Source organism: Eptesicus fuscus, chromosome 19, assembly GCF_027574615.1.
Source record: "Eptesicus fuscus isolate TK198812 chromosome 19, DD_ASM_mEF_20220401, whole genome shotgun sequence".
Classification (NCBI taxonomy): Eukaryota; Metazoa; Chordata; class Mammalia; order Chiroptera; family Vespertilionidae; genus Eptesicus; species Eptesicus fuscus.
The window spans coordinates 11896225-11920231 of NC_072491.1; the positions used below are offsets into that span (position 1 = coordinate 11896225).

The following is a 24007-nucleotide window of genomic DNA, read 5'->3' on the forward strand; positions in this document are numbered from 1 at the left end:
GAAGTAATCTCATTCTTTTCCATGGATTTAAGTATATTTTGTTGATGCCCATATTGTATTTTTAGTCCAAACTTCTTTTTTTCCCCTTCTCAATTTTATTTTGTGTTGGTTTCTGGTATACAACTGAGTGGTTAGACAGTCATATACTTTACATACTTTTCCTTCTTTAAGGTTTAGAATTAAAATATCCAATGCATACTTGACATTTTTACTTCTGTCTCTAAAATATCTGAAAACTGAATACGTCCAAGGTTGAATTATCAGTATCCTTATAACCACCTTATTGCCTATTGCTTCTCCCCATTTTCTATCTTATCTTCAGTATATGGGTAGATAAGAGATTGAGGAACTTGGATTCTGCATCATGGAGCATGACCGTAATACTTTTATTCTGGAAAGAGTTCAAAGCAGTTGCTACCTATTGTTCACTTTCATGGTCATTAATAGAACTGTCAAGGTATCCTGTGATCATGTAATTTTAAACAGTCTAATTTTCATTGAAATTCTTAGGTTAAAATAGTGGTAAAATGCAACTTCTTCCAGTCCCCCTTCCCACTCAACCTAATGGTATTGTGTATAGAATTATTGGATACTAGATGCCTGATGCATGAAGATTCGTGCAAGAATGGGCCTTCCTTCCTCTGGCTGCCGGCACCGCCTTTGCTCCGGCCGGAGCAGCCTTTCCGCTCTGGCCCGGAGCTGCCTTTCCGCCTTCCCACACTGCCCAGAGGCCCAGAGCAGCCGGGGGCAGTGCGGAGCACCCGCGTCATCGCCATGGTGACGGCGCAAGCGTCCTGCCCCGCCCCCGGCTGCTCGGCGCCTGTGCATGCAAATTAACCCGCCATCTTCGTTGGTTTAATTTGCATACTCACTCCTGATTGGCTGGTGGGTGTCGCGAAGGTATGGTCAATTTGCATCTTACGGTTTTATTAGTGTAGATAAGCAATTAGATTTAAAAGAATTCATTTCTAAGAATGACTTTAAATTTTATAGCACTACTTGTAACAGAAATAGATAACAGGAATAATTTTTTTGAATTGGTTGTTTTTTAGTGATAGTATCTTCTCATCTGCATAGAGAAAATTATAGATCAGCAAAGTTCTATGTATGCAACTGATGGGGAATTGGTTTTAAGGCATTAAGCTATAAGCTAAAAAGATGAGAGAAAAGTAATTTTAAAATGTATACTTGGTATGTTTGATGCCGAAAATATTAATATAAAATTTGGCTTCTTTTAGGTTCTGCAAATCAACAAGACTTTTCTTTAGGAAAAAGTGAAGATCTGGGAATAGTTCAGGAGAAGTCTACCAAAAGCCTTGTTATAGGTCCTCTTGATTTTCGCTTGGATAGCAGTGCAGTACATAGAATTTTGAAAATGATTGTTTGTGCCTTGGAACACGAATATGAACCATATAGTGGGCTAAAACCAGGTTTGTTTTTATCTTAATTTTGAATCTCTTGCCAATTGATTTGAATGGTTATATAATCTATTTTATTTTTGTATTTTGCTAACTTACCTTTTTAGGAAATTTTCCCTATCTGACTTTCATGTCTTTAGTTGTTAATTTAAAGAATAAACTTGTGTATAGAAGTTATGGGAGAGGTCAGGATTAGGAAGTTATTTGAATAAGTACTTATTTGCCAGTATTTATCGATATTTTAATGTCACACCTTTTTGGTACTCTTTCCAGTGAATACTTTTGAAATGTGGATTCTAAAGAGCAGACATGAAGATGTGCTCTAAACATACATAGTTAGCATTCAAGAAAATTTAGATCTTACTGTTAAAAAAGAATTTGCTGTACAACAAAGTGTTTCTACATGGCATGAAGATGTGGTTATCAGTTTCATAAAATATAAATTTTTTTATATAATAAAGTACTGTAGAGTAGGATGTAATAGCACAATGAGAGTGTAAAGGACAGTAAAGAACTCGGCGTATGGGGTCAGACTGTGGTTTGAATTCTGACTCCCACTTATTATTGACCAAAGGAAATTTAATTAACACCACTGATTTTTCATTTCTCTTTGTCTCTAATTAAATTAATTATTGTGACAGATGGTTAAATTGTCTTCTCAATATCCATCCATTCTCCTGTTATTTTATAGTAAAATAAATTTCTATGATATAAATTTTATTGATAGATATAAAGATTACATACCCCAAGTGTAGTCATATGGCTAGATTCTGGCTACTGAGGTTGGTGCAGAACTTCATATGAGTTCTTAGGCCAGGATTTTAAAGGCAAAGAGCATGCTTTCCTTTCCCACTGGCCCCTCCTTCTGGCAGGAAAGCCATTCTAATGGCAGGAGCTGTAGCTGTCATCTTAGACCCTGAGGTGTGACAGAGCTGCGTGTGACAGAGCAATAAGATAGAGCCTGAGTCTTCATAATGTGGAAGCACCATGTCTACTCTGACCCTTGAGACTCAGATTGTTTTCTGAAAGAGAAATAAGCTTCTGTTTTTGTTGACACTTATTTTATTTTTATCACAGCATATTTGCTGTTACCCTAAATGATACTAAACTCCCTTAGCTGCATATCTAGTCTCTCCAAGGATGCAGTATTGATATTTCCATGGTTAGCTATTCTGTAACAACAGTTATGTTCAATTAAAATTTCAATTTCCAACATTATTGGTTTTTGTTTGGTTGCTACACTTTCATCTTTGACTGCCAGTTCCCTGTTTCAGTTATCAGTTTTTGTAAAATGTCATGTGGGTTTATCACTAGTAGTCAAAGAGGCAATACAAACCCCATGCTTTGCTATCCATGCATGAGCTAAATATAACAAATACCAGTAACTAGTAACCAAACTGACAAAATTGGAAACAAGTGACATGATTGGTCACTGATCATGATGCTCCTCTCTTATTTATGTCATGATTTATGGGCTGAACAACTAGCAGTGAAGTTTGTACTTTATGCAGTTAGTTACAGTTATTATACTGTGGCAACTGATATTTGAACTCTGCTTTTGGGAACTGGCATTTTAAAACAAATTTGTGCATATTAGAATTGTATAAAGAGAGAGCTGCCTGTACTGTATATACATACAGCAATGAGCAAAGGTAGGTTTCCAGTTGGGAGTATATGAAAATTTTACTGTGATAATAACCTGCATGTCTTTTTCAGTGTGAACAATTGTAAACCTATTTTTGCCAAGCCCTGCATATTTACTACATTTATACTAGTGCACAGGCATTAAGTCTTAAGTAGTTAGCAGTTCTACTCCACTTTTCTGGTAGCTATTTGTTGAAGTGTAACATACATATTGGAAAGCACATAAAACCTAGGGTATAGTTCTGTGAATTTTGCAAACTTAACCACATTTGTGTAAATGTTCAAGACATGGATGCTTACCAGCCTCCAGAAGTCTCTTTGTGCCCTCTTCTGGTTACTACTCTGACCCCCAGGGTAACCACTCTCCTTATTTCTAACATCATAGGTTTTGCTTTGTTTATTTTAGAATTCATGTAAACAGAATCACACAGTATGTACTCTTTTGTCTCTGGCTTTAGCTGATATTATGTACATGAGATTCTCATTACTGGATAGTATCCCGTTGTGTGAATATATTATAACTTATTTATCCATTTTACTATTAGTATTTGGTTAGTTTCCAGTTATTATGATACTGATGCCAAAAATATTCTAGTACATACCTTTTGTTAAACATATGTACTAATTTCTTAAAAAAACACTTTTATTGATTTCAGAGAGGAAGGGAGAGGGAGAGAAAGATAGAAACATCAATGATGAGAGAGAATCATTCGTCGGCTGTCTCCTGCACGCCCACTACTGGGGATCAAGCCCGCAACCTAGGCATGTGCCCTGACTGGGAATCGAACCATGACCTCCTGGTTCATAGGTCATCTCTCAACCACTGAGTCACACCGGCCAGGCAACATATGTACTAATTCCTGTTGGCTATTTAAGATTGGAATCACTTAGGAAAAGTAATTGCATGTGTTTACCATTAGTATAGTATTTCTAAACTGTTCCAAAGTAGTTGAACTCCTTTACAATCCTACCAACAATGTAGGAGAGTTGTAGTTGCTCTTGATCAGGGGTTGGCAAATTATGACTTATTGTCTCTTTGTACAGCCCACGAGCTGATAATGGGCTTTGCATTTTAAGTAGTTGGAAAAAATACAAAGAATATTTTCTGACTCCTGAAAACTCTGTGAAATTTAATTTTCAGTTTGCAGAGGTAAATAAAGTTTTATTGGAATACAGTTATTCTCATTCTGTGACTGATTTTGGTACTATAGTGGTAGGGTTGAGTGTGATAGAGATTCTGTGGCCCACAAAGTCCAATATATTTTTTATATGGCTCTTTCTAGAAAAGTTGGTCTATATGCTTTCCAGTACTTAGTGTTCTTAGCAGTTTTTTTTTTTTTAAATTAAGTTGATTAGGGTGACATTGATGGATAGGATCATATAGGTTTCAAGTGTACATTTCTATTATACATGATCTGTATATTACATAGTGTGCCCACTACCCAAAGTCAGATCATCTTCTGTCACCAAGTATTTGGCTCCCTTAACCTCCCTCCTTAGACACACACCCTTCCCTCTGGTAACCACCACACTGTTGTGTCTATGAGTTTCAGTGTTATATCCCACATATGAGTGAAATCATATGATTCTTAGCTTTTTCTAACTGACTGATTTCGCTTAGCATAAGATTCTCAAGGTCTGTCTGTGTTGTTGCCCATGGCAGTAGTTCATCTTTTCTTATGGCTGAGTAGTATTCCATAGTGTATATATACCACATCTTCTTTAGCCAATCCTCTATCAAAGTACACTTTGGTTTTACCCATGTCTCAGCCACCGTGAATAATGCTGCAGTGAACACCAGGCTTCATATATCTTTGCAAATAAATGTTTTTAGTTTCTCAGGTAGATACCCAGGAGAGGGATTGCTGGGTCATATGGTAACTCTATTCTTAATTTTTTGAGGAACTGCCTGCCATACTGTTTTCCACAGGGGCTGTACCAGTCTACATTCTGACCAGATGTGAATGAAGGTTTCTTATTTTTTCACAACCTCTCCAACATTTATTATTGATTGTCTTGTTGATAATAGTCATTCTAACAGGTCTGAGGTGGTATCTCATGGTAGTTTTGATTCACATTTCTCTAATAGCTAGTGAAATCAAACATCTTTTCATATATCTTTTTGCCATTTGTATGTCTTCTTAGGAGAAGTGTCTGTTCAGGTCATCTGCCCATTTTTTAATTGGATTGTTTGGTGTTGAGTTGTATGAGGTTTTTTTAAAATATATTTTGGGAGTTGACCCCTTGTTGGAGCTGTTGTTTGTAAATATATTAGTAATCTCCCATTAGGTTGGTTAATATTTTTCTATGCAGAAACTTTTTAGTTTGGTATGGTCCCCTTCATTTATTTTTGCTTTACTTCCCTTGCCTTTAGGGTCAAATTCATAAAATATCCTCTAAGACCAAGGTCATAAGTTTAGTACCTATGTTTCCTTCTATGTAATTTATGATTTCAGATCTTATATTAGGTCTTTGATCCATTTTGAATTTTTGTACATGGGGACAAACCGTAATCTAGTTTCTTTTGCATGTGGCTTTCCAATTTTCCCAGCACCATTTACTGAAGAGTCTTTCTTTACTCCATTGTGTGCTTTTGGCTCCTTTGTCAAAAATTATTTGTGCATATAGATGTGGCTTTATTTGTGGGCTCTCAGTTCTGTTCCATTGGTATGTGTGTCTTATTTTTCTCTCAATATCATGCTGTTTTTATTATCATAGCCCTGTAGTATAATTTGAAATCAGATAGTGTGACACCTCTAGCTTTGTTCTTTTTTCTCAAGATTGCTTTGGCTATTTGGGATCTTTTGGGATTCAGTACAAATCTGATGATTTTTCTATTTCTTTAAAAAATGACATTGGAATTTTAGTGGGAATTGCATTAAATCTGTATAATGCTTTGGATAATAAGGCCATTTTAACTATGTTGATTCTTTCAAACCATGAACACTGAATATCTTTCATTTCATTGCGTCTTTTTTAGTCTGTTTTAATAATGATTTGTAGTTTTCAGTCTATAGGTCCTTCACATCATTGTTGAGGTTATTCCTAGGTATTTTATTCTTTTTGTTGCAGTTGCAAAAAGAATTGTGTTTCTTTTATTTCTTTTTCTGAAGTTTCATTGTTAATATATAGGAAAGATGTGGATTTTTGTACATTGATTTTGTATCCTGCAACTGTACTATGTTTGTTTATTGTTTCTAATAGTTTTTTGGTGGAGTTTTTAGGGTTTTCTGTATATAGAATCATGTCATCTGAAAAATGTGAAACTACTATTTCTTCCTTCCCAGTTTGGATGCCTTTTATTTATTTCTCTTACCTGATTGCTCTGGCTAGGACTTCCAGAACAATGTTGAATAAGTGGTCAGAATGGTCATTATTGTCTTGTTCTTGATTTTAGAGGAAAGGCTTTGAGCTTTTTACTGTTGAATATTACATTGGTTGAGTATTTATCATATGTGGCCTTTGGTATGTTGACCTACTTTCCTTCTGTACCTATTTTATTGAATACTAGAGGCCCGGTGCACGAAATTCGTGCAAGGAGGGGGGTTGTCCCTCAGCCTAGCCTGTACCCTCTCCAATATGGGACATCCCTCTCACAATCCAGGACTGCTGGCTCCCAACTGCTTGCCTGCCTGCCTTCCTGATTGCCCCTAACCACTTCTGCCTGCCAGCCTAATCACCCCCTAACCACTCTGCTGCCAGCCTGTTTGCTCCCAACTTCCCTCCTCTGCCGGCCTGGTCACCCCTAACTGCCCTCTCCTGCAGGCTTGATCACCTCCAACTGCCCTCCCTTGCAGGCCTGGTCCTTCTCAACTGCCCTCCCTTGCAGGTCGGGTGCCTCCCAACTGCCCTCTCCTGCTGGCCATCTTGTGGTGGCCATCTTGTGTCCACATGGGGGCAGGATCTTTACCACATGGGGGCAGTTATATTGTGTGTTGCAGTGATGATCAATCTGCATATTACTCTTTTATTAGATAGGATAGAGGCCTGGTACAGGGGTGGGGGCCAGCTAGTTTGCCCTGAAGGGTGTCCCGGATCAGGTGGGGGTTCCCTTGAGGCGTGGGGCAGCCTGAGCGAGGGGCCTGTGGTGGTTTGCAGGCCGGCCACGCCCCCTGGCAACGCAAGGGGAGGCCCTGGTATCTGGAATTTATTTTCCTTCTACAATTGAAACTTTGTATCCTGGAGCGGAGCCAACCAAGCCTGGGGCTCCCTCCGAGCGGCCGGCAGCCATTTTTGTTGGCGTTATAATTGAAACTTTGTTGCCTTAAGCGGGTGGGCCAGGCCAGGGTGTGTGGAAAGCTTTGCTTCCCCTGTTGCTGGCGGCAACCCTGGCCTGCTCTCTCAAGCTCCATTCTGCCGCTATTTGTTTGAATTTGTTTACCTTCTGTAATTGAAACTTTGTAACTTGAGTGGAGGCTTAGGCCTGGCAAGGGCAGGCGGAAAGCTTGGCTTCCTCTGTTACCTAGGAAACCTTGCTCTCTGTGGCTGTAGCCATCTTGGTTTGGGTTAATTTGCATACACGCTCTGATTGGATGGTGGGTGTGGCTTGTGGGTGTGTCGGAGGTGTGGTCAATTTGCATATTTGTCTATTATTGTTAGGATTGTAATCATAAATGGATGTTGTATCTTATCAAATGCTTTTTATCCTTTCTTTTGTTAATATGGTATATTACATTGATTGATTTGCATATATTGAACCATTCTTATGCCTGGAATGAACCCACTTAATTGTTCTTGATGTATTATTTTGTTAATGTATTGTTGTATTTGATCTGCTAGTGTTTTGTTTAGGATTTTTGCATCTGAATTCATCAGAGATATTGGTCTGTGTTATTTTTCCCAGGGTTTGGTATCAGGGTTATGTTGGCCTCATGAAATGTGTTAGGAAGTTTATTGCCTGTTCTTTAATTTTTTGGAAGAGTTTGAGGAGGATAGGTATCAAATCTTCTTTAAATGCTTGGTAGAATTTACTGGTGAAGTGATCTGGTGCTGGACTTTTTTTTTTTTTGGTAGATTTTTGATGGTTGTTTCAATTTCCTCACTCTTGATTGGTCTATTTAGATTTTCTAGTTCTTCATGATTCAATCTAGGAAGTCTTTCAAAGTATTCTAGTATGATCCTTTGTATATCTGTGATGTCTGTGGTAACTTCTTTTTTCTTTTTTTCCATTCATTTTTTATTGATATCTTTTTGTATTCATTGTCCCTGGCTGTGTGCTTGTTTTTTTTTTTTTTTTTAATTCTTCATTGTTTAGCAGTGGGCGCCAACCTTTCGGACCTCATGGACCACCAGTGGTCCGCGGACCACCGGTTGGCAGCCGCTGGTTTAAAGTATTCCATATGTCTCCTTTCCCCCCGATTGACCTCTCCCCGGCCCTTCCACCCACCAGCACATGCCCTCACCCACCTAGTGTCTGTGTCTATTGGTTATGTTTATATGCATTCATATAAGTCCTTTGGTTGATCTCTTACCACCCCCCTGCCCTCTGAGATTTGACAGTCTGTGTGGTAACTTCTTTTTCATTTCTGATTTTGTTTACGTGGATCTTTTCTCTTTTTTTCCTTAGTCAGACCAGCCAGGTATTTGTCAATTTTATTAATCTTTTCAAAGAAACAACTCTTTTTTTTTTTTGAAACAACTCTTTATTGTATTAATTTTTTGTAGTGGATCTGTAGTTCTATCACATTGTGACTTTATTTGCAGTTACTGATACCTAATGATAGTAACTAGCTTTTGATAGGATATTTGGCCATTTGGATATATTGTTTTTTGCTTATTTAAGGCTTTTTGGGGCCATATTTCAATTAAATCGTTTGTTTATTATTATTGATTTTTAAGGGGTTTAAATTTTTAATTTTGAATATACTGTGGATATGTAGATATTTGTGTCTATGTATCTGTCTATCTATGGGAAATATTTTCTCTGTCTGTCGGGCTTTTACATTATCTTAATGGTGTTTTTATGAATAGAAGCTGTTATTCCTTTGACAAAAGAGATTGGGAATTTCTTTAAAATATTAAAAAACATTTAAAAATAAAAATACAAAATTTTATATAGCAAAGACATACATTTATATTCTAGAGTAATTTAATTTATATTGATTTAAAGAAACATTATTAAACAACTGCTTTATTGTTGAAAAATAGAATTTGACCTTAAAATTTGGGTAGCCAATGAATTTTTCAGTAATTTAAGAAAATCAATTATTTAAAAATTAATTAAAATTTTGTTTCATTTTAGATATTAAAGATGAAAATGAAACAATAATGAGTGTGGAAGAAGTGGCATCTTTGGAGGAGTATATTCCTACTCGACATACAAGTATTACTCTCCTCAAATGTACCTGCACAATATTTATGGCTGAATTCAATTTGTTGGATCATTTGCTACCTGTCATTATGGGAGAAAAGGTATATTTTGTTGTTTACTACTTATTTTTCCATATTTCCATATTTGTTGACTCTGATATTGGAAAAGGAAGGTGATTAAGTAAAAGAATATTTGCTTATGTAATTACTAGAGGCCCGGTGCACGAAATTTGTGCACGGGGGTGTGTGTCCCTCAGCCCAGCCTGCACCCTCTCCAATCTGGGACGCCTCAAGGGATGTCCGACTGCCTGTTTAGGCCCGATCCTACCTGGATTGCTGGTAGGACTGCTGGCCCTCTCACAATCCAGGACTGCTGGCTCCCAACTGCTTGCCTGCTTGCCTTCCTGATTGCCCCTAACTACCCTCCCCTGCCAGCCTGATCACCCCCTAACCACTCCCCTGCCAACCTGATTGATGCCTAACTGCTCCTCTGCCAACCTGATTGCCCCTAACTGCCCTCCCCTGCAGGCCTGGTCACCCCTAACTGCCCTCCCCTGCAGGCTTGATCGCCCCCAACTGCCCTCCCTTGCAGGTCTGGTCCCTCCCAACTGCCTCCCCTGCTGGCCATCTTGTGTCCACATGGGGGCAGCCATGTTTGACCACATGGGGGCAGCCATCTTGTGTGTTGGAGTGATGGTCAATTTGCATATTACTCTTTTATTAGATAGGATCTACACTAATAAAAGAGAAAGATGCAAATTGACCATCCTGTGAAGCCCACCAGCCAATCAGGAGTGAGCATGCAAATTAACCCAACAAAATGGTGGGTTAATTTGCATACGCAGGCATGGAGCGAAGACTGAAGGCTCTGCCTGAGCAAAGACTGAAGAGTGAGGACTGAAGGCTCCCTTGCAGCAGCTTGGCTCCACTGAAGGCTGAAGGCTTGGCTCCGTTGTGGTCCGGGTCCCGGCTGCTGGAGGAAAGCCAGTGCCGGCAGCCAGGGGAAGGAAGGCCTATTGCACGAATCTTTGTGCAACGGGCCTCTAGTCCATTTTAAATTTATAGCAATGTAACTATCATTGCTTTTTCTTAGAGAGTAACTTTTATATATTTAAATACAGTAACCTTAATCTAAGGCTATATAAGGAGGGTATCAGTCTAGAAGTCAGACCATATCTAACTATATTTTTCAAGTGGGCTGACAGATTCAGCCAGTAAGGAAGCAACAAGTACAGATATTAAATGGTTTATTACTTACAGAGGCAGCAAAAGCTCTTTATTATATAGGATAAGGACTTATTAAATGTTTAATATTTGTTTAGGTCAGTATACAATGTTTTGCTTTCTGAGTTTGCCACATGCATATAAGGTATCTGTTATCTTTAAGTTATTATTTTTTGCTTATATTTCTTTTGATGTCTACATAATGATGATGATTATAGAAATAAAAAGTATCCTAACTTTAAATAAAAACTTACGGAAGTTTGGCATGGAATTGACTCTGCTGCAGTAGTTTCATTTTGCTCTCAGTTCTCTACTCATAATTACTTATTGTGTTGCTAGGTAAAGAGATAACCTGAGGAAAATTTCAATGGAGAAAATGAAAATATGTCAATATTAAACATGAACTTTAAAGTAACTATGATGAATAAGTTCAAAAGAAACCCCAGTCCATAAAAAAAGAACCAAATGAAGTTCTAAAACTGAAAATTATGACACAAGTTAGAAGTAAAAGGATGGACAAAGATATACTATTTAAATGCTAATCAAAGGAAAGATAGTATGGCTAATTTAATATCAGCAAATTTAGAGCTAAGACAAGAAGAATTCGAAATAAAGAGAACCTCTTCATAATGATAAAAGTGTCAACTCAACGAATGAAAAACAAATAATTCTTATAAATGTTGTGTTGAATAAAAGCAGGCAAACATGAGTATATATTGTATGATTCTACTCATATGAAGGTCGAAAACAGGCAAAACCAATCTATGATGATTGAAATGAGAATATTGGTTACCTCTGGTGGGGTTCAATATTGCCTGAGAAGGAACAAAAGAGAGCTTTCTAAGGTACTTGAAATGTCAGATGTAAAAATTGTTGAGCACTACAGTAAAGATTTGTGTGCTCTACTGTATGTTGTATCTTGGTAATTCAAAATAAACTCACTTAAAAATAAAGTAATTGCTTTATAGATGGTGGTTTAAAAATTATGATTAATCGTGAGTCAAAATTTCAGGATTGTAAACTGAATTTAGTCAATTTCAGTTACAGTGGTTCTCAGTAATAGCACTATTGATTTTTTTGAGCTAGAGGAGTAGTAAGTAGCATTTACCATCGTTAGGGGCTACTAAGTGCTAGTACTGCTTCCCAGTCATTGTGACAGTAAAAGACAGACAAAACAAAACAGTGAAAATGCTCTTCCCACATTTTTTCACATATCTCTGGGTAGAAGGTCATAGTGTTCCTTTTTGAGAACAGCGGGGATGGCATTACAAGGGAGTAAGTTAAGTTCTAAGATAAGAAGGGATTGTTTATCAATCAGGGTTAATATTCTGAATACCTGGAAACTTACATGCATTTATTTTGAAGCTTAGAAAAGTTCTGTACTTTGAAACACTGAAAATACTAAGCCCATCTTGAGATTCTTAGGATCTTATGAGCCTTTACTATATGTATTATTAATGGATATAACACGGATCAGACATTTTTCTGTTCTGCAAACTTGCTTATTGAAAGTATCTTTGAAACTGTCTGAAGTAGTCCACTTGGTCCCTTAGTTATCTAAATATGAATAGAAGGCAAGAAGATGAAAGATGCCTGGCTCTGGGATATCTAGTAAGTTTTTTTGGAATGATTATGCTTAGGAAATGTCCTGAGGCACATAGTGGCATTATTACAGGTGATTGAAAAAATAAGAAGCTTTACTTAAGAGGTGCATTGATAATTTTGCAATAGATATACATTTTTTGAAATCTGGGACATACTTAAAATATGTACAAGGTTTTGTATTTTTTTAAAAATATGTCTTTATTGTTGAAAGTATTACAAATGCCCCATTCCCCCCCCCCTATATTAGCATGCCCCCGCGTGCCCCTTTCTCGGCCTCCGCTGGCCTGGGCCTTAACCACACTATTGTCTGGTCATGCATATATGCATACAAGTTCTTTGGTTAATTTCTTCCCACCCACCCCCGCCTTGATGAACAAAATAGGTTCAGAGACATAGAAGCATGGAACAGACTATCGAATATTGTATTTGTTTTGATAAGAGAGTCCTATAGAAAGGCACCACCATTTCTAGATTGATTTGATATCAATGCAAAATGTGCTAGTCTGAAGCTTATATAGAGGACATTGCACATCAGTCACTGTTCTCCTGAAATACAAAGTGAACACTCTTATTTTCCAGAACTCAAGTAACTTCATGAATACTACAAACTTCCAACCTCTTCGGCCTTTGCCATCTATTCAGATATTGGTGGATAAAATTAATCTGGAACATTCTGTGCCAATGTATGCTGAACGTTTGGTGCAAGTGGTCAGCAGCCTTACTCAACCTTCTGATAACCTGCTTCATTATTGCTATGCACACTGCTACCTTAAGGTATGAAAAGTGAATTTTTTTCTTTATTAGTATCTGGTGGCATGGGGAGAATTAAATAAATACCTGTTTTTTCTTAGGTTGTAATTTCACAGAATTAGTATCATAAAATGAAACTTAAATAAGATATGACAGATATATTCATTATTCAATATAATTAAAATGCATAAGAAATAAAGTATACCTGATTCAAAGATATCTCCTCAATTATTTGAGGAAATTAATGTTTGTAAGAATAATAATTATAATTTTTGAAGATTTTATGTATCATTGATGATATAAGCAGTGTGAAAGAGCACTTAGTTTATAATAGTGTTCTAAAAGACTCATGATTTCTTTGAGGGGAACATTTATATGAGACAGTGTTTTATAAGGAGTGTTTTAACACATGTTTTTTAGTCACTTTCCTCTTACTGTATTCATGTTAATTTCTTGACACAGAAGGAAAACTTTTGATTGCTTTATTTTATTTTTATTTTTTAATATATTTTATTGATTTTTTACAGAGAGGAAGGGAGAGGGATAGAGAGTTAGAGACATCAATGAGAGAGAAACATTGATCAGCTGCCTCCTGCACACCTCCTACTGGGGATGTGCCTGCAACCAAGGTACATGCCCTTGACCAGAATCCCACCTGGGACCTTTCAGTCCTCAGGCCGACGCTCTGTCCACTGAGCCAAACTGGTCAGGGCTTGATTACTTTAAATCAAGTTAGGTAAAGTTAATTATTGGAGGCTTTGCTCAACTCCTACATTTTTTTTTTTTGTAAATAAGTAATACCAATATAAGTAATACAAAAAGATAAACTCAAATATTGATCAACTAGAGGCCTGGTGCACATGTGCACAGGTAGGGTCCCTAGGCTTGGCCTGTGATCAGGGCCGATTGGGGCCTTCTGGCTACCGGCCGGGGCCTTCCTTTGTTTCGTGCCTCCCCCTGGTGGTCAGCACACATCATAGTGAGTGATCGAACTTCCCGTCTCCCGGTAGAACTCCTGGACTGCAAGAGGGTGCAGGCCGGGCTGAATGACCCCCTTCCCCCGAATGCATGAATTTCGTGCACCAGGGCCTCTAGTATATATATAATTTTACATTTGTGCTTCTAAATTAATTATCACAATTAATACACTGGGGTGTATGGTTTTGTAAAATATTGGTGCAACGTGAATATCAGATTATAATGTTAAGAATATTTGCTTTGTTTTAAAACAGGTCTAATTTTAGGTAGTTCACTAATCTTTTCAAGGTATTCTACTTACTCATTAACTTGGTAAATATTAAATTCTTTCTATATTCCAGACATTCAGCAATAAAAGTGGATAAGGCATGCCTTGTCCTCGAAGAAAATAGTTATAAAAGCCATTGGTCACTAATATGGTTATCATCCACGCTGACATTAAAGTTACTGGAATAGTTCTTTACTACCACTATTGTTAATATATTAAAATCTCAATTAAATTTCCAGGGTAATGTGAAAGTTAGTTATAATGTAGTTTAGGTAAAGTTATGATTTGGGAAAAGGTCCTTTGCTATACATGCTGTGTAGTTGTCTTTTACATTTGGTTAGTTTGACTGTTGTTATGATGGATAAGTTAAATGTGCCAAGAAGTTAGGTGTGGGCAGAGTGGGAATAGTACATGTAGAATAACTTTTCATTAGTAGTATGAATATTGAATACTTCAAAGAATCCTTGAGTCTTGAATATTTCATTGCATTTTTGATCTTTCATCAGTAGTCTAGTACATTTTATAAATTTCAGGATTTGGTAGAGTTATTTTATATGACTAGTTGGAACTGACTCAAAGAAATGATTTATTATAAAGTTTATTAGCAATTCATGCTATTTGGGATGGTTATTATATATAACCTTTGAGGAAATTTTCAAAGTTTAATTTTCACTATTATAGTGTTAAAATAAGTTAGAATTTTCACAGAGTTAATACAACCACCACCACTATCTACTGATTCCAGAACTTTACCTCAAAAAAGAAACCTCTCTATTGATTAGCATTCATTCCCCATTTGCTCTTGCCTTTTTGCCCCTGGTAACCATTAATCTACTTTTTGTCTCTACGTATTGGCCTATATGGGACATTTCATATAAATGAAATCACATAATATAAGGTCTTTTGTGACTTTTTTCACTTAGCATAATGTTTTCAAGGTGCATTATATTGTACTATGTATCCATACATTATTCCTTTTTTATGGGTGAATACTGATAATACATTGTTTGTATGGTTATACTATATTTTGTTTATCTGTGATGTACATTTGTGTTTCCACTTTCTGGCTAGTATGAATAATATAGCTATGAACATTTGTGTATAGGTTTGTGTGTGAACACAAGTTTTCTTTTTTTCCCTTCCATTCTCCTTTCTTCCATAAACACTTAGTTATAAGTTGCACAAATCAAATAAAGTTAGAGAAGGACATAGGGGAGATTTTTGTGATGTGTAGGGGATGGGAAGGGAGAAAGGGTCTGGAACTAGTCCCCTGTCTTCACACACAGCCCTGGATGCAGGCTATTACCCTGTAGTAGGGGATCTGAGGAGGAGGTTGACAAAGATTCAAGGTAGCTGAGTGATGGAGGAGGCCCCTAAACCCAGAGCTCCTCCCAAAAGCCTTCAAAGTATGGCAGGGGTGGAATGGGGAAGGTGAGGTGGTTCAAAAATGGAGCAGCAAAATGAAAAAATCAAGTTAGTGTATACAGGAGATGTTGAGTCATGGCGATAAGGGGGTTAAAGAAGGAAAAAGTAGGTAAAAGTGGCAGTGAAAAGTTCTCTGTGAGAACCCCCAGGGAGAGGTAGGGGCCAACTTGCCTATTAATTTAATCTTAAAATGGGAATGGAAATTGAAAAGGAAAATGTTATTTCAGGCAATGATTTCACAGCCTCTCAGCCTCTAGGAGAGAGACTGAGGGCCCAGACCCCTCACTAGCCATAGCGGCAGGACTGTCGGGATAGGGAGTCCTCAGGTCCCTGTATAGCCAGGGCGGAGGCCCCTCAGCCCTCGGGTCCCCACTCCCTGAAGCCTCATGTCCTCAAAATTCCAGAGGGCGCCGAGGTGAAAATGTGGACGTTTCCCTCCACCACTCATTATCAAATATTGCAGCCTCACTTTCATCCAGGTTGAGTGGTCCTGCTGCTCCTGGTTCCCTGTACAGTGGCTTTGGGAGCACTGGAGGATGTGAGCGGGTCTGTGATGTGATGTCCAGTGGACATCTGCTCTAGTCTTCTGTCCAGGTGCCACATGGTCCTCGGAGTCTCCTTGGTCCTGCCTGGTGCCGAGTGCATCCTGACATCTGGTAGACCTTGGGGGCACCATCACCCATATTGGAGTAGGAGATGACAGTGGAGGATGAAAAGGTCTGGTAGTTGCCTTCAGCAGTCATGTGTTCCATGTTCCCAATCATGTTGTTCATTATTCCAACCATGTCCGTGAAGCCACCCAACATTTCCAGCATCCCAAAGGGGGAGGTAGCCCTAGCCTGCATCCTGCAGCTGGCAGGCCTGGTCCCTGGCAGGTTGCCATCTATAATGCTGAGGAAGGGGCTATATCCAAAGCTATCTGACACATTCGGTTCATATGCTGATAGCAAAGAGGTCCATCGGGAAAATGGGATCCTCAGACTCTACGTCCCTCATGAAGGGGAACATCCTGATTTTAGCTCTAGGGAGCTCCTCATGGTCCAGATTCTGGTTCTATAGCCCATCCGGGGGTCTCAACTCCCTGTGTGTTGAGGATCTGGGCTTGTGGCCATGGATTCAGGATTGGTCTTTGGCCTCCCATGCCACTCCTCCCACAGCTGCCACCTCTGTACCAGAACTATGAACACAAATTTTCAATTTCTCTTGGCTGTAAACTTAGGTATGAAGTTCCCTGATCATTTTTAACATTTTTAGGGACTGCCAAACTTTTCTTCCAAAGGGATTGTCACATTGTTGTACTATTCCATCAACAGTGAATGAGCGTTCCTATTTTCTTCCACATCTGCACTAACACTTGTTATTGTTTGTCTTTTTCATTTTAGTTATCTTAGTGATTGTGAAGTAGTATCTTGTGGTTTTGATTCATGTTTCCATAATGACTGATGTTAAGCAGTTTTTTCATTTGCTTATTGGCCATTTGCATATCTTCTTTGGAGAAATATCTGTTCAAGTCTTTTGCCCATTTAAAAATTGAGTTATTTGTCTTTTTATTGTTGAGTTGTAATAACTGTTTATGTACAGGGAAGGGCAAAAGTACATTTACAGTTGTGAAACAGTTTATTCTTGTATTATTATTTATTAATTATTATATTATTTTTCACTCAAACAACTTGTAAACCTTTACCCTACACTGTATTTTGAAGGATTTTATTTCTTTAATATTATAGGTGACAGAATGACAGTATTCATGTTTTTACAATTCTGGGTGATGGAAAAGTCAGCTACTATTGTTTATTGTTTTCTCTCTTATATTGTTGGTACAAAAAAATCAAGAGAAAATACTTTCTTTCTCTCAAGAAGAAAAGAACATAAGTATCAGTTTTAGTCCAAAATTTCTTTTTGTTTCAATGGATGTATGAATAGAAACTAGATTTAGAAGGTTTAAGGATTGAGTAGGCAGTGAAGAAAAAAAAACACGCATTCTCCAGGATACTCTTTGAAGAAATTTGCTGATTAAAGGTGAGAAGTAGAATTTTACTGATGGTTGGAGGAGAAATGGTGGTGGAAATATTGTTCATTTTTTCTTTAAAAATAAGTAAAAAAATCAATCATACTTTTTTTGGAGAGGGGAAGGAGGAAATGGAAGGCGGGAGAAAGGCAGAGTGAGATTGAAAGTTAATAGATGAGCTAAATCAAATGAAGATGTTCTAGCAATATGTAATTTTGAAGTCTTTTATTCTTTTTTTGTTTATTATTAAATTATTGGGATGACATTGATCAACATGATCTTAGAGGTTTCAGGTGTGGGTTTCTATGTTACAAGATCTGTATATTGCACCGTGTGCCCACCACCCAAAGTCCAATCTCCTACTGTCATCATATATTAGTACCCTCCGCCCACTCCCTTCCCTCTGTCAACTACCACACTGCTGATTGTATTCATGATTTTCAGTTTTATACCTGAGCTTTATTCTTTTTAAGACATAATTTCCCCCCTATGTGAAATGAGGTGATTTAATTAAATAATCTCTAAGCAGTTAGTTCTAATTTTTAATCAACGAGGTCTGGTCCCATTCTTTTCTCCTGAAGGTCTTTTCCCTCCCCTCAGCTGTTCATTCTTAGGCTGTAGATGTCTAGATTTATTTCTTATTCACTTTTTATATATCCCATTTATTACTGTGTACAGATTAACTTTTGACATGAAGGTATGTTGGATATTTTTGTGTGTCCCTTTAAGAAAAGGAACGAACTTTAGGATGCTGGTTATACTATTATACCGAGTTTATTATGACAACATATAAAAAATAACTCATTTTTCAGCATGATATGTATTTTCATTGTCACTTACAGTTGGTGTGTGCTTTTTATATTCTTTGTCTTTTTACTATTGCAAATCCTGTTAGCAACTAATTTTCATTAAAAACTAATTATTATAAACTAATTATTTGCTTCTAATTCTGCATTTTTTCCAATATGAGATGCTAATTCAAGAGTATTTGTTAAGTGTTACAGTACATATCATATTTACTTTTATTGTTTTTCATTGTCGGACTTTTTAAAAAAGAGATGATACTGTATGGTTAAATTTTCATTTAATGTATTGTATAAGTCATCTTATTCAAGTTGACATTTCCTTCAGCTAAAATTTCTATTAGTGTTTACTGTTTCATACAGTCTTAACTGCTTCATACTGTTAGTTTGCAGTGTTCAAAACTTTTATTCCATTTTTGAATATTTGAACTATCCTTGGTGAAAGCAGCCTCAATTCAGACTGTGCTGGTTTTCCTTTTTCTAGATGAAGTATATGTAATCTTGGTCAAGAGTTATTGACAAGGTATTAGGTTATATAGGTATTGTAAATCTATGTATCTTATTGCTGTAATTTAAAGGAAAGTGTTGAAAATTGGTTATATTGAAATAATTATTTTTGATGTGGTAGATAGGCTCTCTTTCATTATAATTTACTAGAGGCCCAATGCACGAAAATTGTGCAAGTGTAGGCCTTCCTTCCCCCGACTGCTGGCACCAGCTTTCCTCTGGCACCCGGGACCCAGCTGCCGGCACCATCTTCCCTCCAGCACCCGGGTCCTGGGCTTCCCTCCGGCTGCCTGCAGGCACCCGGGACCCGGGCTGGCTTCCCCCGGGCCTGCTTCCCCCCGGCCGCCTGCAGGCACCCGGGACCCAGGCTAGCTTACCCCCTCCCTGGCTTTGTCAGGAAGGAAGTCCGGAATGATGTCTGGAAGACGTCTGGTCTAATTAGCATATTATCCTTTTATTATTATTATAGATATTTGTTGTATGTTCTCTTAGAAGCATCTCTGGACAACATGTAAATTTAGTAAAAACTTCAGAAATATTACAGAATAGTATGTATTTTCTCCAAAATTCGTTGCAGTTCTGCAAGTAGCCAGCAGGGGATCTCCTCTACACCCACTTTCCATCTGAGTATAGTTAATGATAGTGTCTGTGATTATACTGTTGGGGCATTTTATAGCATATGAGAAAGTGGCTTGGGAGACCTGTTAGCTGGATAATCTAGTATTGTGATAAAACATTATCCTTAGGCACACTCTAGAAATAGTTAAAGGTTGGGCATATTTTAATAATCATGTTTTGTAATTAGTGGTATTAATAATTATAAATTTCAGAATTTTTTAATGGGTCTTTCAGAAGAAATATGAAATGCTGAAATTACACAGTGCCCAGAAGTTCTTTGTGTACTTAGTGTTGCTTAGAATAAGTCCTCAAAGGGAATGAAGGTGGAATAACTTAATTTTTAAGGTTGATCATTTAAGTGTTAGAAACATGTTTTCATTTTCTTCTCAATTCTGTTTTTTTTTGTAACTTGTCTTAATAGCAGGACTTAGAGGAATTAATATATTAACATATTAATTAATGTATTACTTCCCTTTTTCTTGATAGTAAATTAGATAGGACCTACCTTTGAAATGCAGGTTTCTCTGAAAGTATATAATTCTAACTAATGTCTTATTTCCATAAAATTATTTTGTTCCCTGAAAACTGACTTTAGAGGAAAGGATTTGACATTGTAAGTTTGATGAAGGATTAAGGGCATAATAGCTTTTTGAAACTATTTGGAAGTAGCTTAATACTTTCTAAGAAATTGATCATTGATTTATGTTCATTATATGAAAGTTATTTTGAAAATTAGTTACTGAGAATTTTTAAACATGTTTTATTATGGCCTGTAGCATTTGTTGTTAATCCTAGAGATAGGAAAGTTCATGCTTTATAAACCCAAGGAATAAAAAATAATAATGAAAGTTAAATGTTGGGGTTAAGCTGCTTTTGCATGTTGTTGGAAAATAGTAATTCTTTGTTTTGCATTCCTGTGTGTCAATATTTTCTGTTTGAGATGTTTATCTTTTACCTGATTGGAAATAATTGGAGCAGAAATATCATATTTAGTTCTCTGCAATGTTTTATGTAAAATATGGTATTACATTGATTTTTCCCATTAAGGCAAATATAGTGTTCAGACATTTTAGGGAATGCTTATAAAATTTTTGAGTGTGATCTCATTATAAATATAAACATAAGAGGAGTGATTTCTGTCACAAAATTTCTGGGTTACAAATCTCAGCCCAACAATTATATCCATACACAAAAGGGAAAAGATATAATATTTTCAGATATATTTGGATATTCTTTTTGTGTACATAATGTAAGTTGAAGGCAAAATGCATTATTAAGATTCTTCTTGATGTAGCTCATGTTCTTTTAGACACAAAATGATATGAATAGTAATTTATTAAAGTTAGTATCTACAATGTATGCAATGAGGTCAGTTGTTTATATTAATAGAAAAGATGTGCATTTTAGCAGATGATAAAACACTAAATGAGAATTAAATATAGAAATGAAAGCCTTAAAATTAGTCACAAAAAGAACAGGGCTGTGAAAGAAATACTGTATATTTAAATTTCTTAATTCTGACTTAATGTCAAAATGAATAAAAAATGTTGATGTTTGGGAAGTGGAAAAAGTCATTGGAACATATTTAGTGTGCAGCTGTTGTAGAGCAAATTGAAACTGACGTATTCCATCCTGTGCTTATTAAAACTTTGTCTCTGTGAACATTCGGATCTTTTCTTTTTGTTTTAGATATTTGGTTTCCAGGCAGGACTGACGTCTTTGGATTACAGGGGATCTTACTGCTTACCTGTACCGATTATTCCCTCTTTCAGCACTGCTCTTTATGTTAAACTTCTGAAACTACCCACATGCTGGTAAGTATTATGTTGAAATGTGGTTTATGGTAATTTTTATTTATTATCTTAGGAGGGAAAAGCTAGTTGAATCTGTTTTATGTCAGTGTGTTGGTTTTATACAAAACCTTAGGAAAATATCTGAATTTATTCTGTCTTTTAAGGAGACACTAAAAATCTCTTTAATATTTGTGTATTAGGTTATAATACCTTTTGTGGTAGTCATAACTGTTGTCCGGGTTATAATTGTTAATCCACGTTGGAGCTACAGTAAAATGTTGCTGCTTCATAATGTAATAGGAACTGCAAGGGCAAATACATTTTTTTTTTTCTCTCTTTGAGAGAATACAAAGAGTAACTAAAACGTTGCATGTTAATATTAAGGCTAAAGTATTTATCAACTAAATAACAATTTTATGTGTATTCATAGTCACTGAGAAAAGTATACCCATTACATATATTTAAAATATTTGACATATGTATGTGTAATCATTGCACTTGGAAGAAATCAATTTTAATATTACTTATCATTCAGTATTGGGTTACTTTATTTGAAGGTCATATTTTCCTAAACTCAGAGAGACTTATAGCAAGAAAGCCAATAGTTACTAATCGTAACCTTTTTTTAGATGAAAGCAATACTTTTAATAAATTAAAGAAATAATTGTTTAAATATACGAGATAAGATTTAAATATATGAAATTATATTCTAATATTTCTACATTTTAAAATTGAGATTATTTCAGTTATTTGGAATATATCTTTGCTTTCTCATCCTAATTAGTAAGCTTATTTTTACAGGATGATTTTTAATTAGTTATTTTAAAAAGCAACATAACTTTCAGAAAATTGGTATTTTTTAATATCTAAAGTATTTCATTTGCTGATGATGTTTCTTTAATAACATACAACTTTTAGAATGAAATTTATAAAGTAAATGCTTACATTTTCAAAGAAATTTACTACTGATCCAGAAATTTAAAAATACGGAAATTGCAGTTAATTAAGTTTTGGAACCAGTTCTTCTATTAAATGAAAACATTATTAAATTATTATTCTTATTTTTACTTGGTAGTTTAAATTTTGTGCTAATCATTCATATTCCTCATTTATCATTTATTATGTTGTTTAGAGATTTACTTTTTAAACATTTTATTTGTGTTTACATAGCATGTTGCATTTGAATCAAGTTTTATATTCTAATTTATTAAGAAATATCGTATGATATGTCCTGGTTGATATCAACTTTAATAGATATTTGTGAATACTGTTTTCTCAAATATGTGCTGATTTATTATTCATAACACTGAAATTTTATTAGAAACACAGTGCAGTTTACTATAAAAGATGCTTATCAACTTTTAAAAATGAAAACTCAAAATTTCCAAAATGAATTATAGTATAGCCTTTATATGAAAAATATTGAATATTTAAATAGGTAAGGTTTATTTTAAGGATAAATACTATAAATATTGTCAGATGTGATTTAAAATATGTCTGCTGACATCTAAAAGAAAATATTCCAATTTAATACTAAAAACATAAGATCACAGAATGCAAATATTTATTTGGGTATGATTTGCTTTTTTTTTTGTAGTTAAGACCACTTCTCATTATTTCAATGATATTTTTGCTATATTTTATAGAAATATGTTGCTTTGAAATAATTTCTTTAAATTGTTTCCCTTAATAAACAGGATGTAAACTATCATCTATGGTTAGCAACTCTAAATTGAAAGTAATTTATACATATCTTAATAAATTGAGATATATCTTAGTTAAATTAAGCAAATAAAATACCAGATAAAGTACATCAAATAGTGCTTGAATTAAATCAAAATCATGTGAGAACTGAGAGTTTATTTAACTGATGCAGTAAGTGAGGATTTTTTTAGTAAGGCTCCCTGGTTATGTCATTAAATGTCAACCCTGTTCCCATTCATGGTCTCTCCCTTCCTCAGATTATATAAGCTGCTTTCATTTGGATTTTTAAAATTCACATTTCAGTTTCTTAAAACACATATATGATGCTCTGTATATATTTCATTCAGTAAAGAGAAGAGCATATTTACCACAGGCCACAGCTTTTGAATTAGGCGTTTTATAGCACATTGAGAAAAATTTTAGTTGGTGTGTTGGAGTTAGCATTGTAAATCAGCAAAATAGACTATACTTTTTGTTTAAAAGTATTTTTAATTTCAGTGTTTAATTGTGTATAAAGTTTCAGACTAATTACCATTTACTTTAATTACGTTTGCTAATAAATATATGGTTTAAGTAACATTGAACATAAATTATCTTTCTCTCATTTAAATGTTTTTATTTTAGTCTCAGTGAACAAGCTTTTAGTAAACTCCAGTTTCTTAGCATTTATTTTTTCAAAATATTTTGTCTTTTATTCTATATTACATAACTTCTAAACATATAAAAATAAACTTTTAACAAATTTTTCTTTATTGTTCATACCAGGTTAACATTTAGTTCTTTTAGCTCCTTAGAATAGGAGTGAAATATGTAGGATATGGTGGGAATGACACAGTGATCAATATTTGATGAGAGCAATATTGAGCAATTAATGTAAATTTTAATTTACCTGTTTAAATAAAGAGAAGATGTTTTAATAAGGGCAGTGAAGAGTTGGTTTAAGGGCAATAAAG

At 35.7% G+C, this 24007-nt stretch overlaps 1 protein-coding gene across 2 annotated transcripts in view; it reads left to right on the plus strand.

Annotated features, from left to right (window-relative positions):
• The window catches only part of VPS13B (vacuolar protein sorting 13 homolog B), a 593664-nt gene that overhangs the window by 46208 nt on the left and 523449 nt on the right, over nt 1-24007 (plus strand). For both annotated transcript variants that reach the window (XM_008148507.3, XM_054708717.1), the window contains exons 13-16: nt 1239-1430; nt 9304-9473; nt 12780-12974; nt 21247-21371. In XM_008148507.3, the coding sequence (XP_008146729.2) occupies nt 1239-1430; nt 9304-9473; nt 12780-12974; nt 21247-21371 (682 nt within the window). The remainder of the gene's footprint in view (nt 1-1238; nt 1431-9303; nt 9474-12779; nt 12975-21246; nt 21372-24007) is intronic.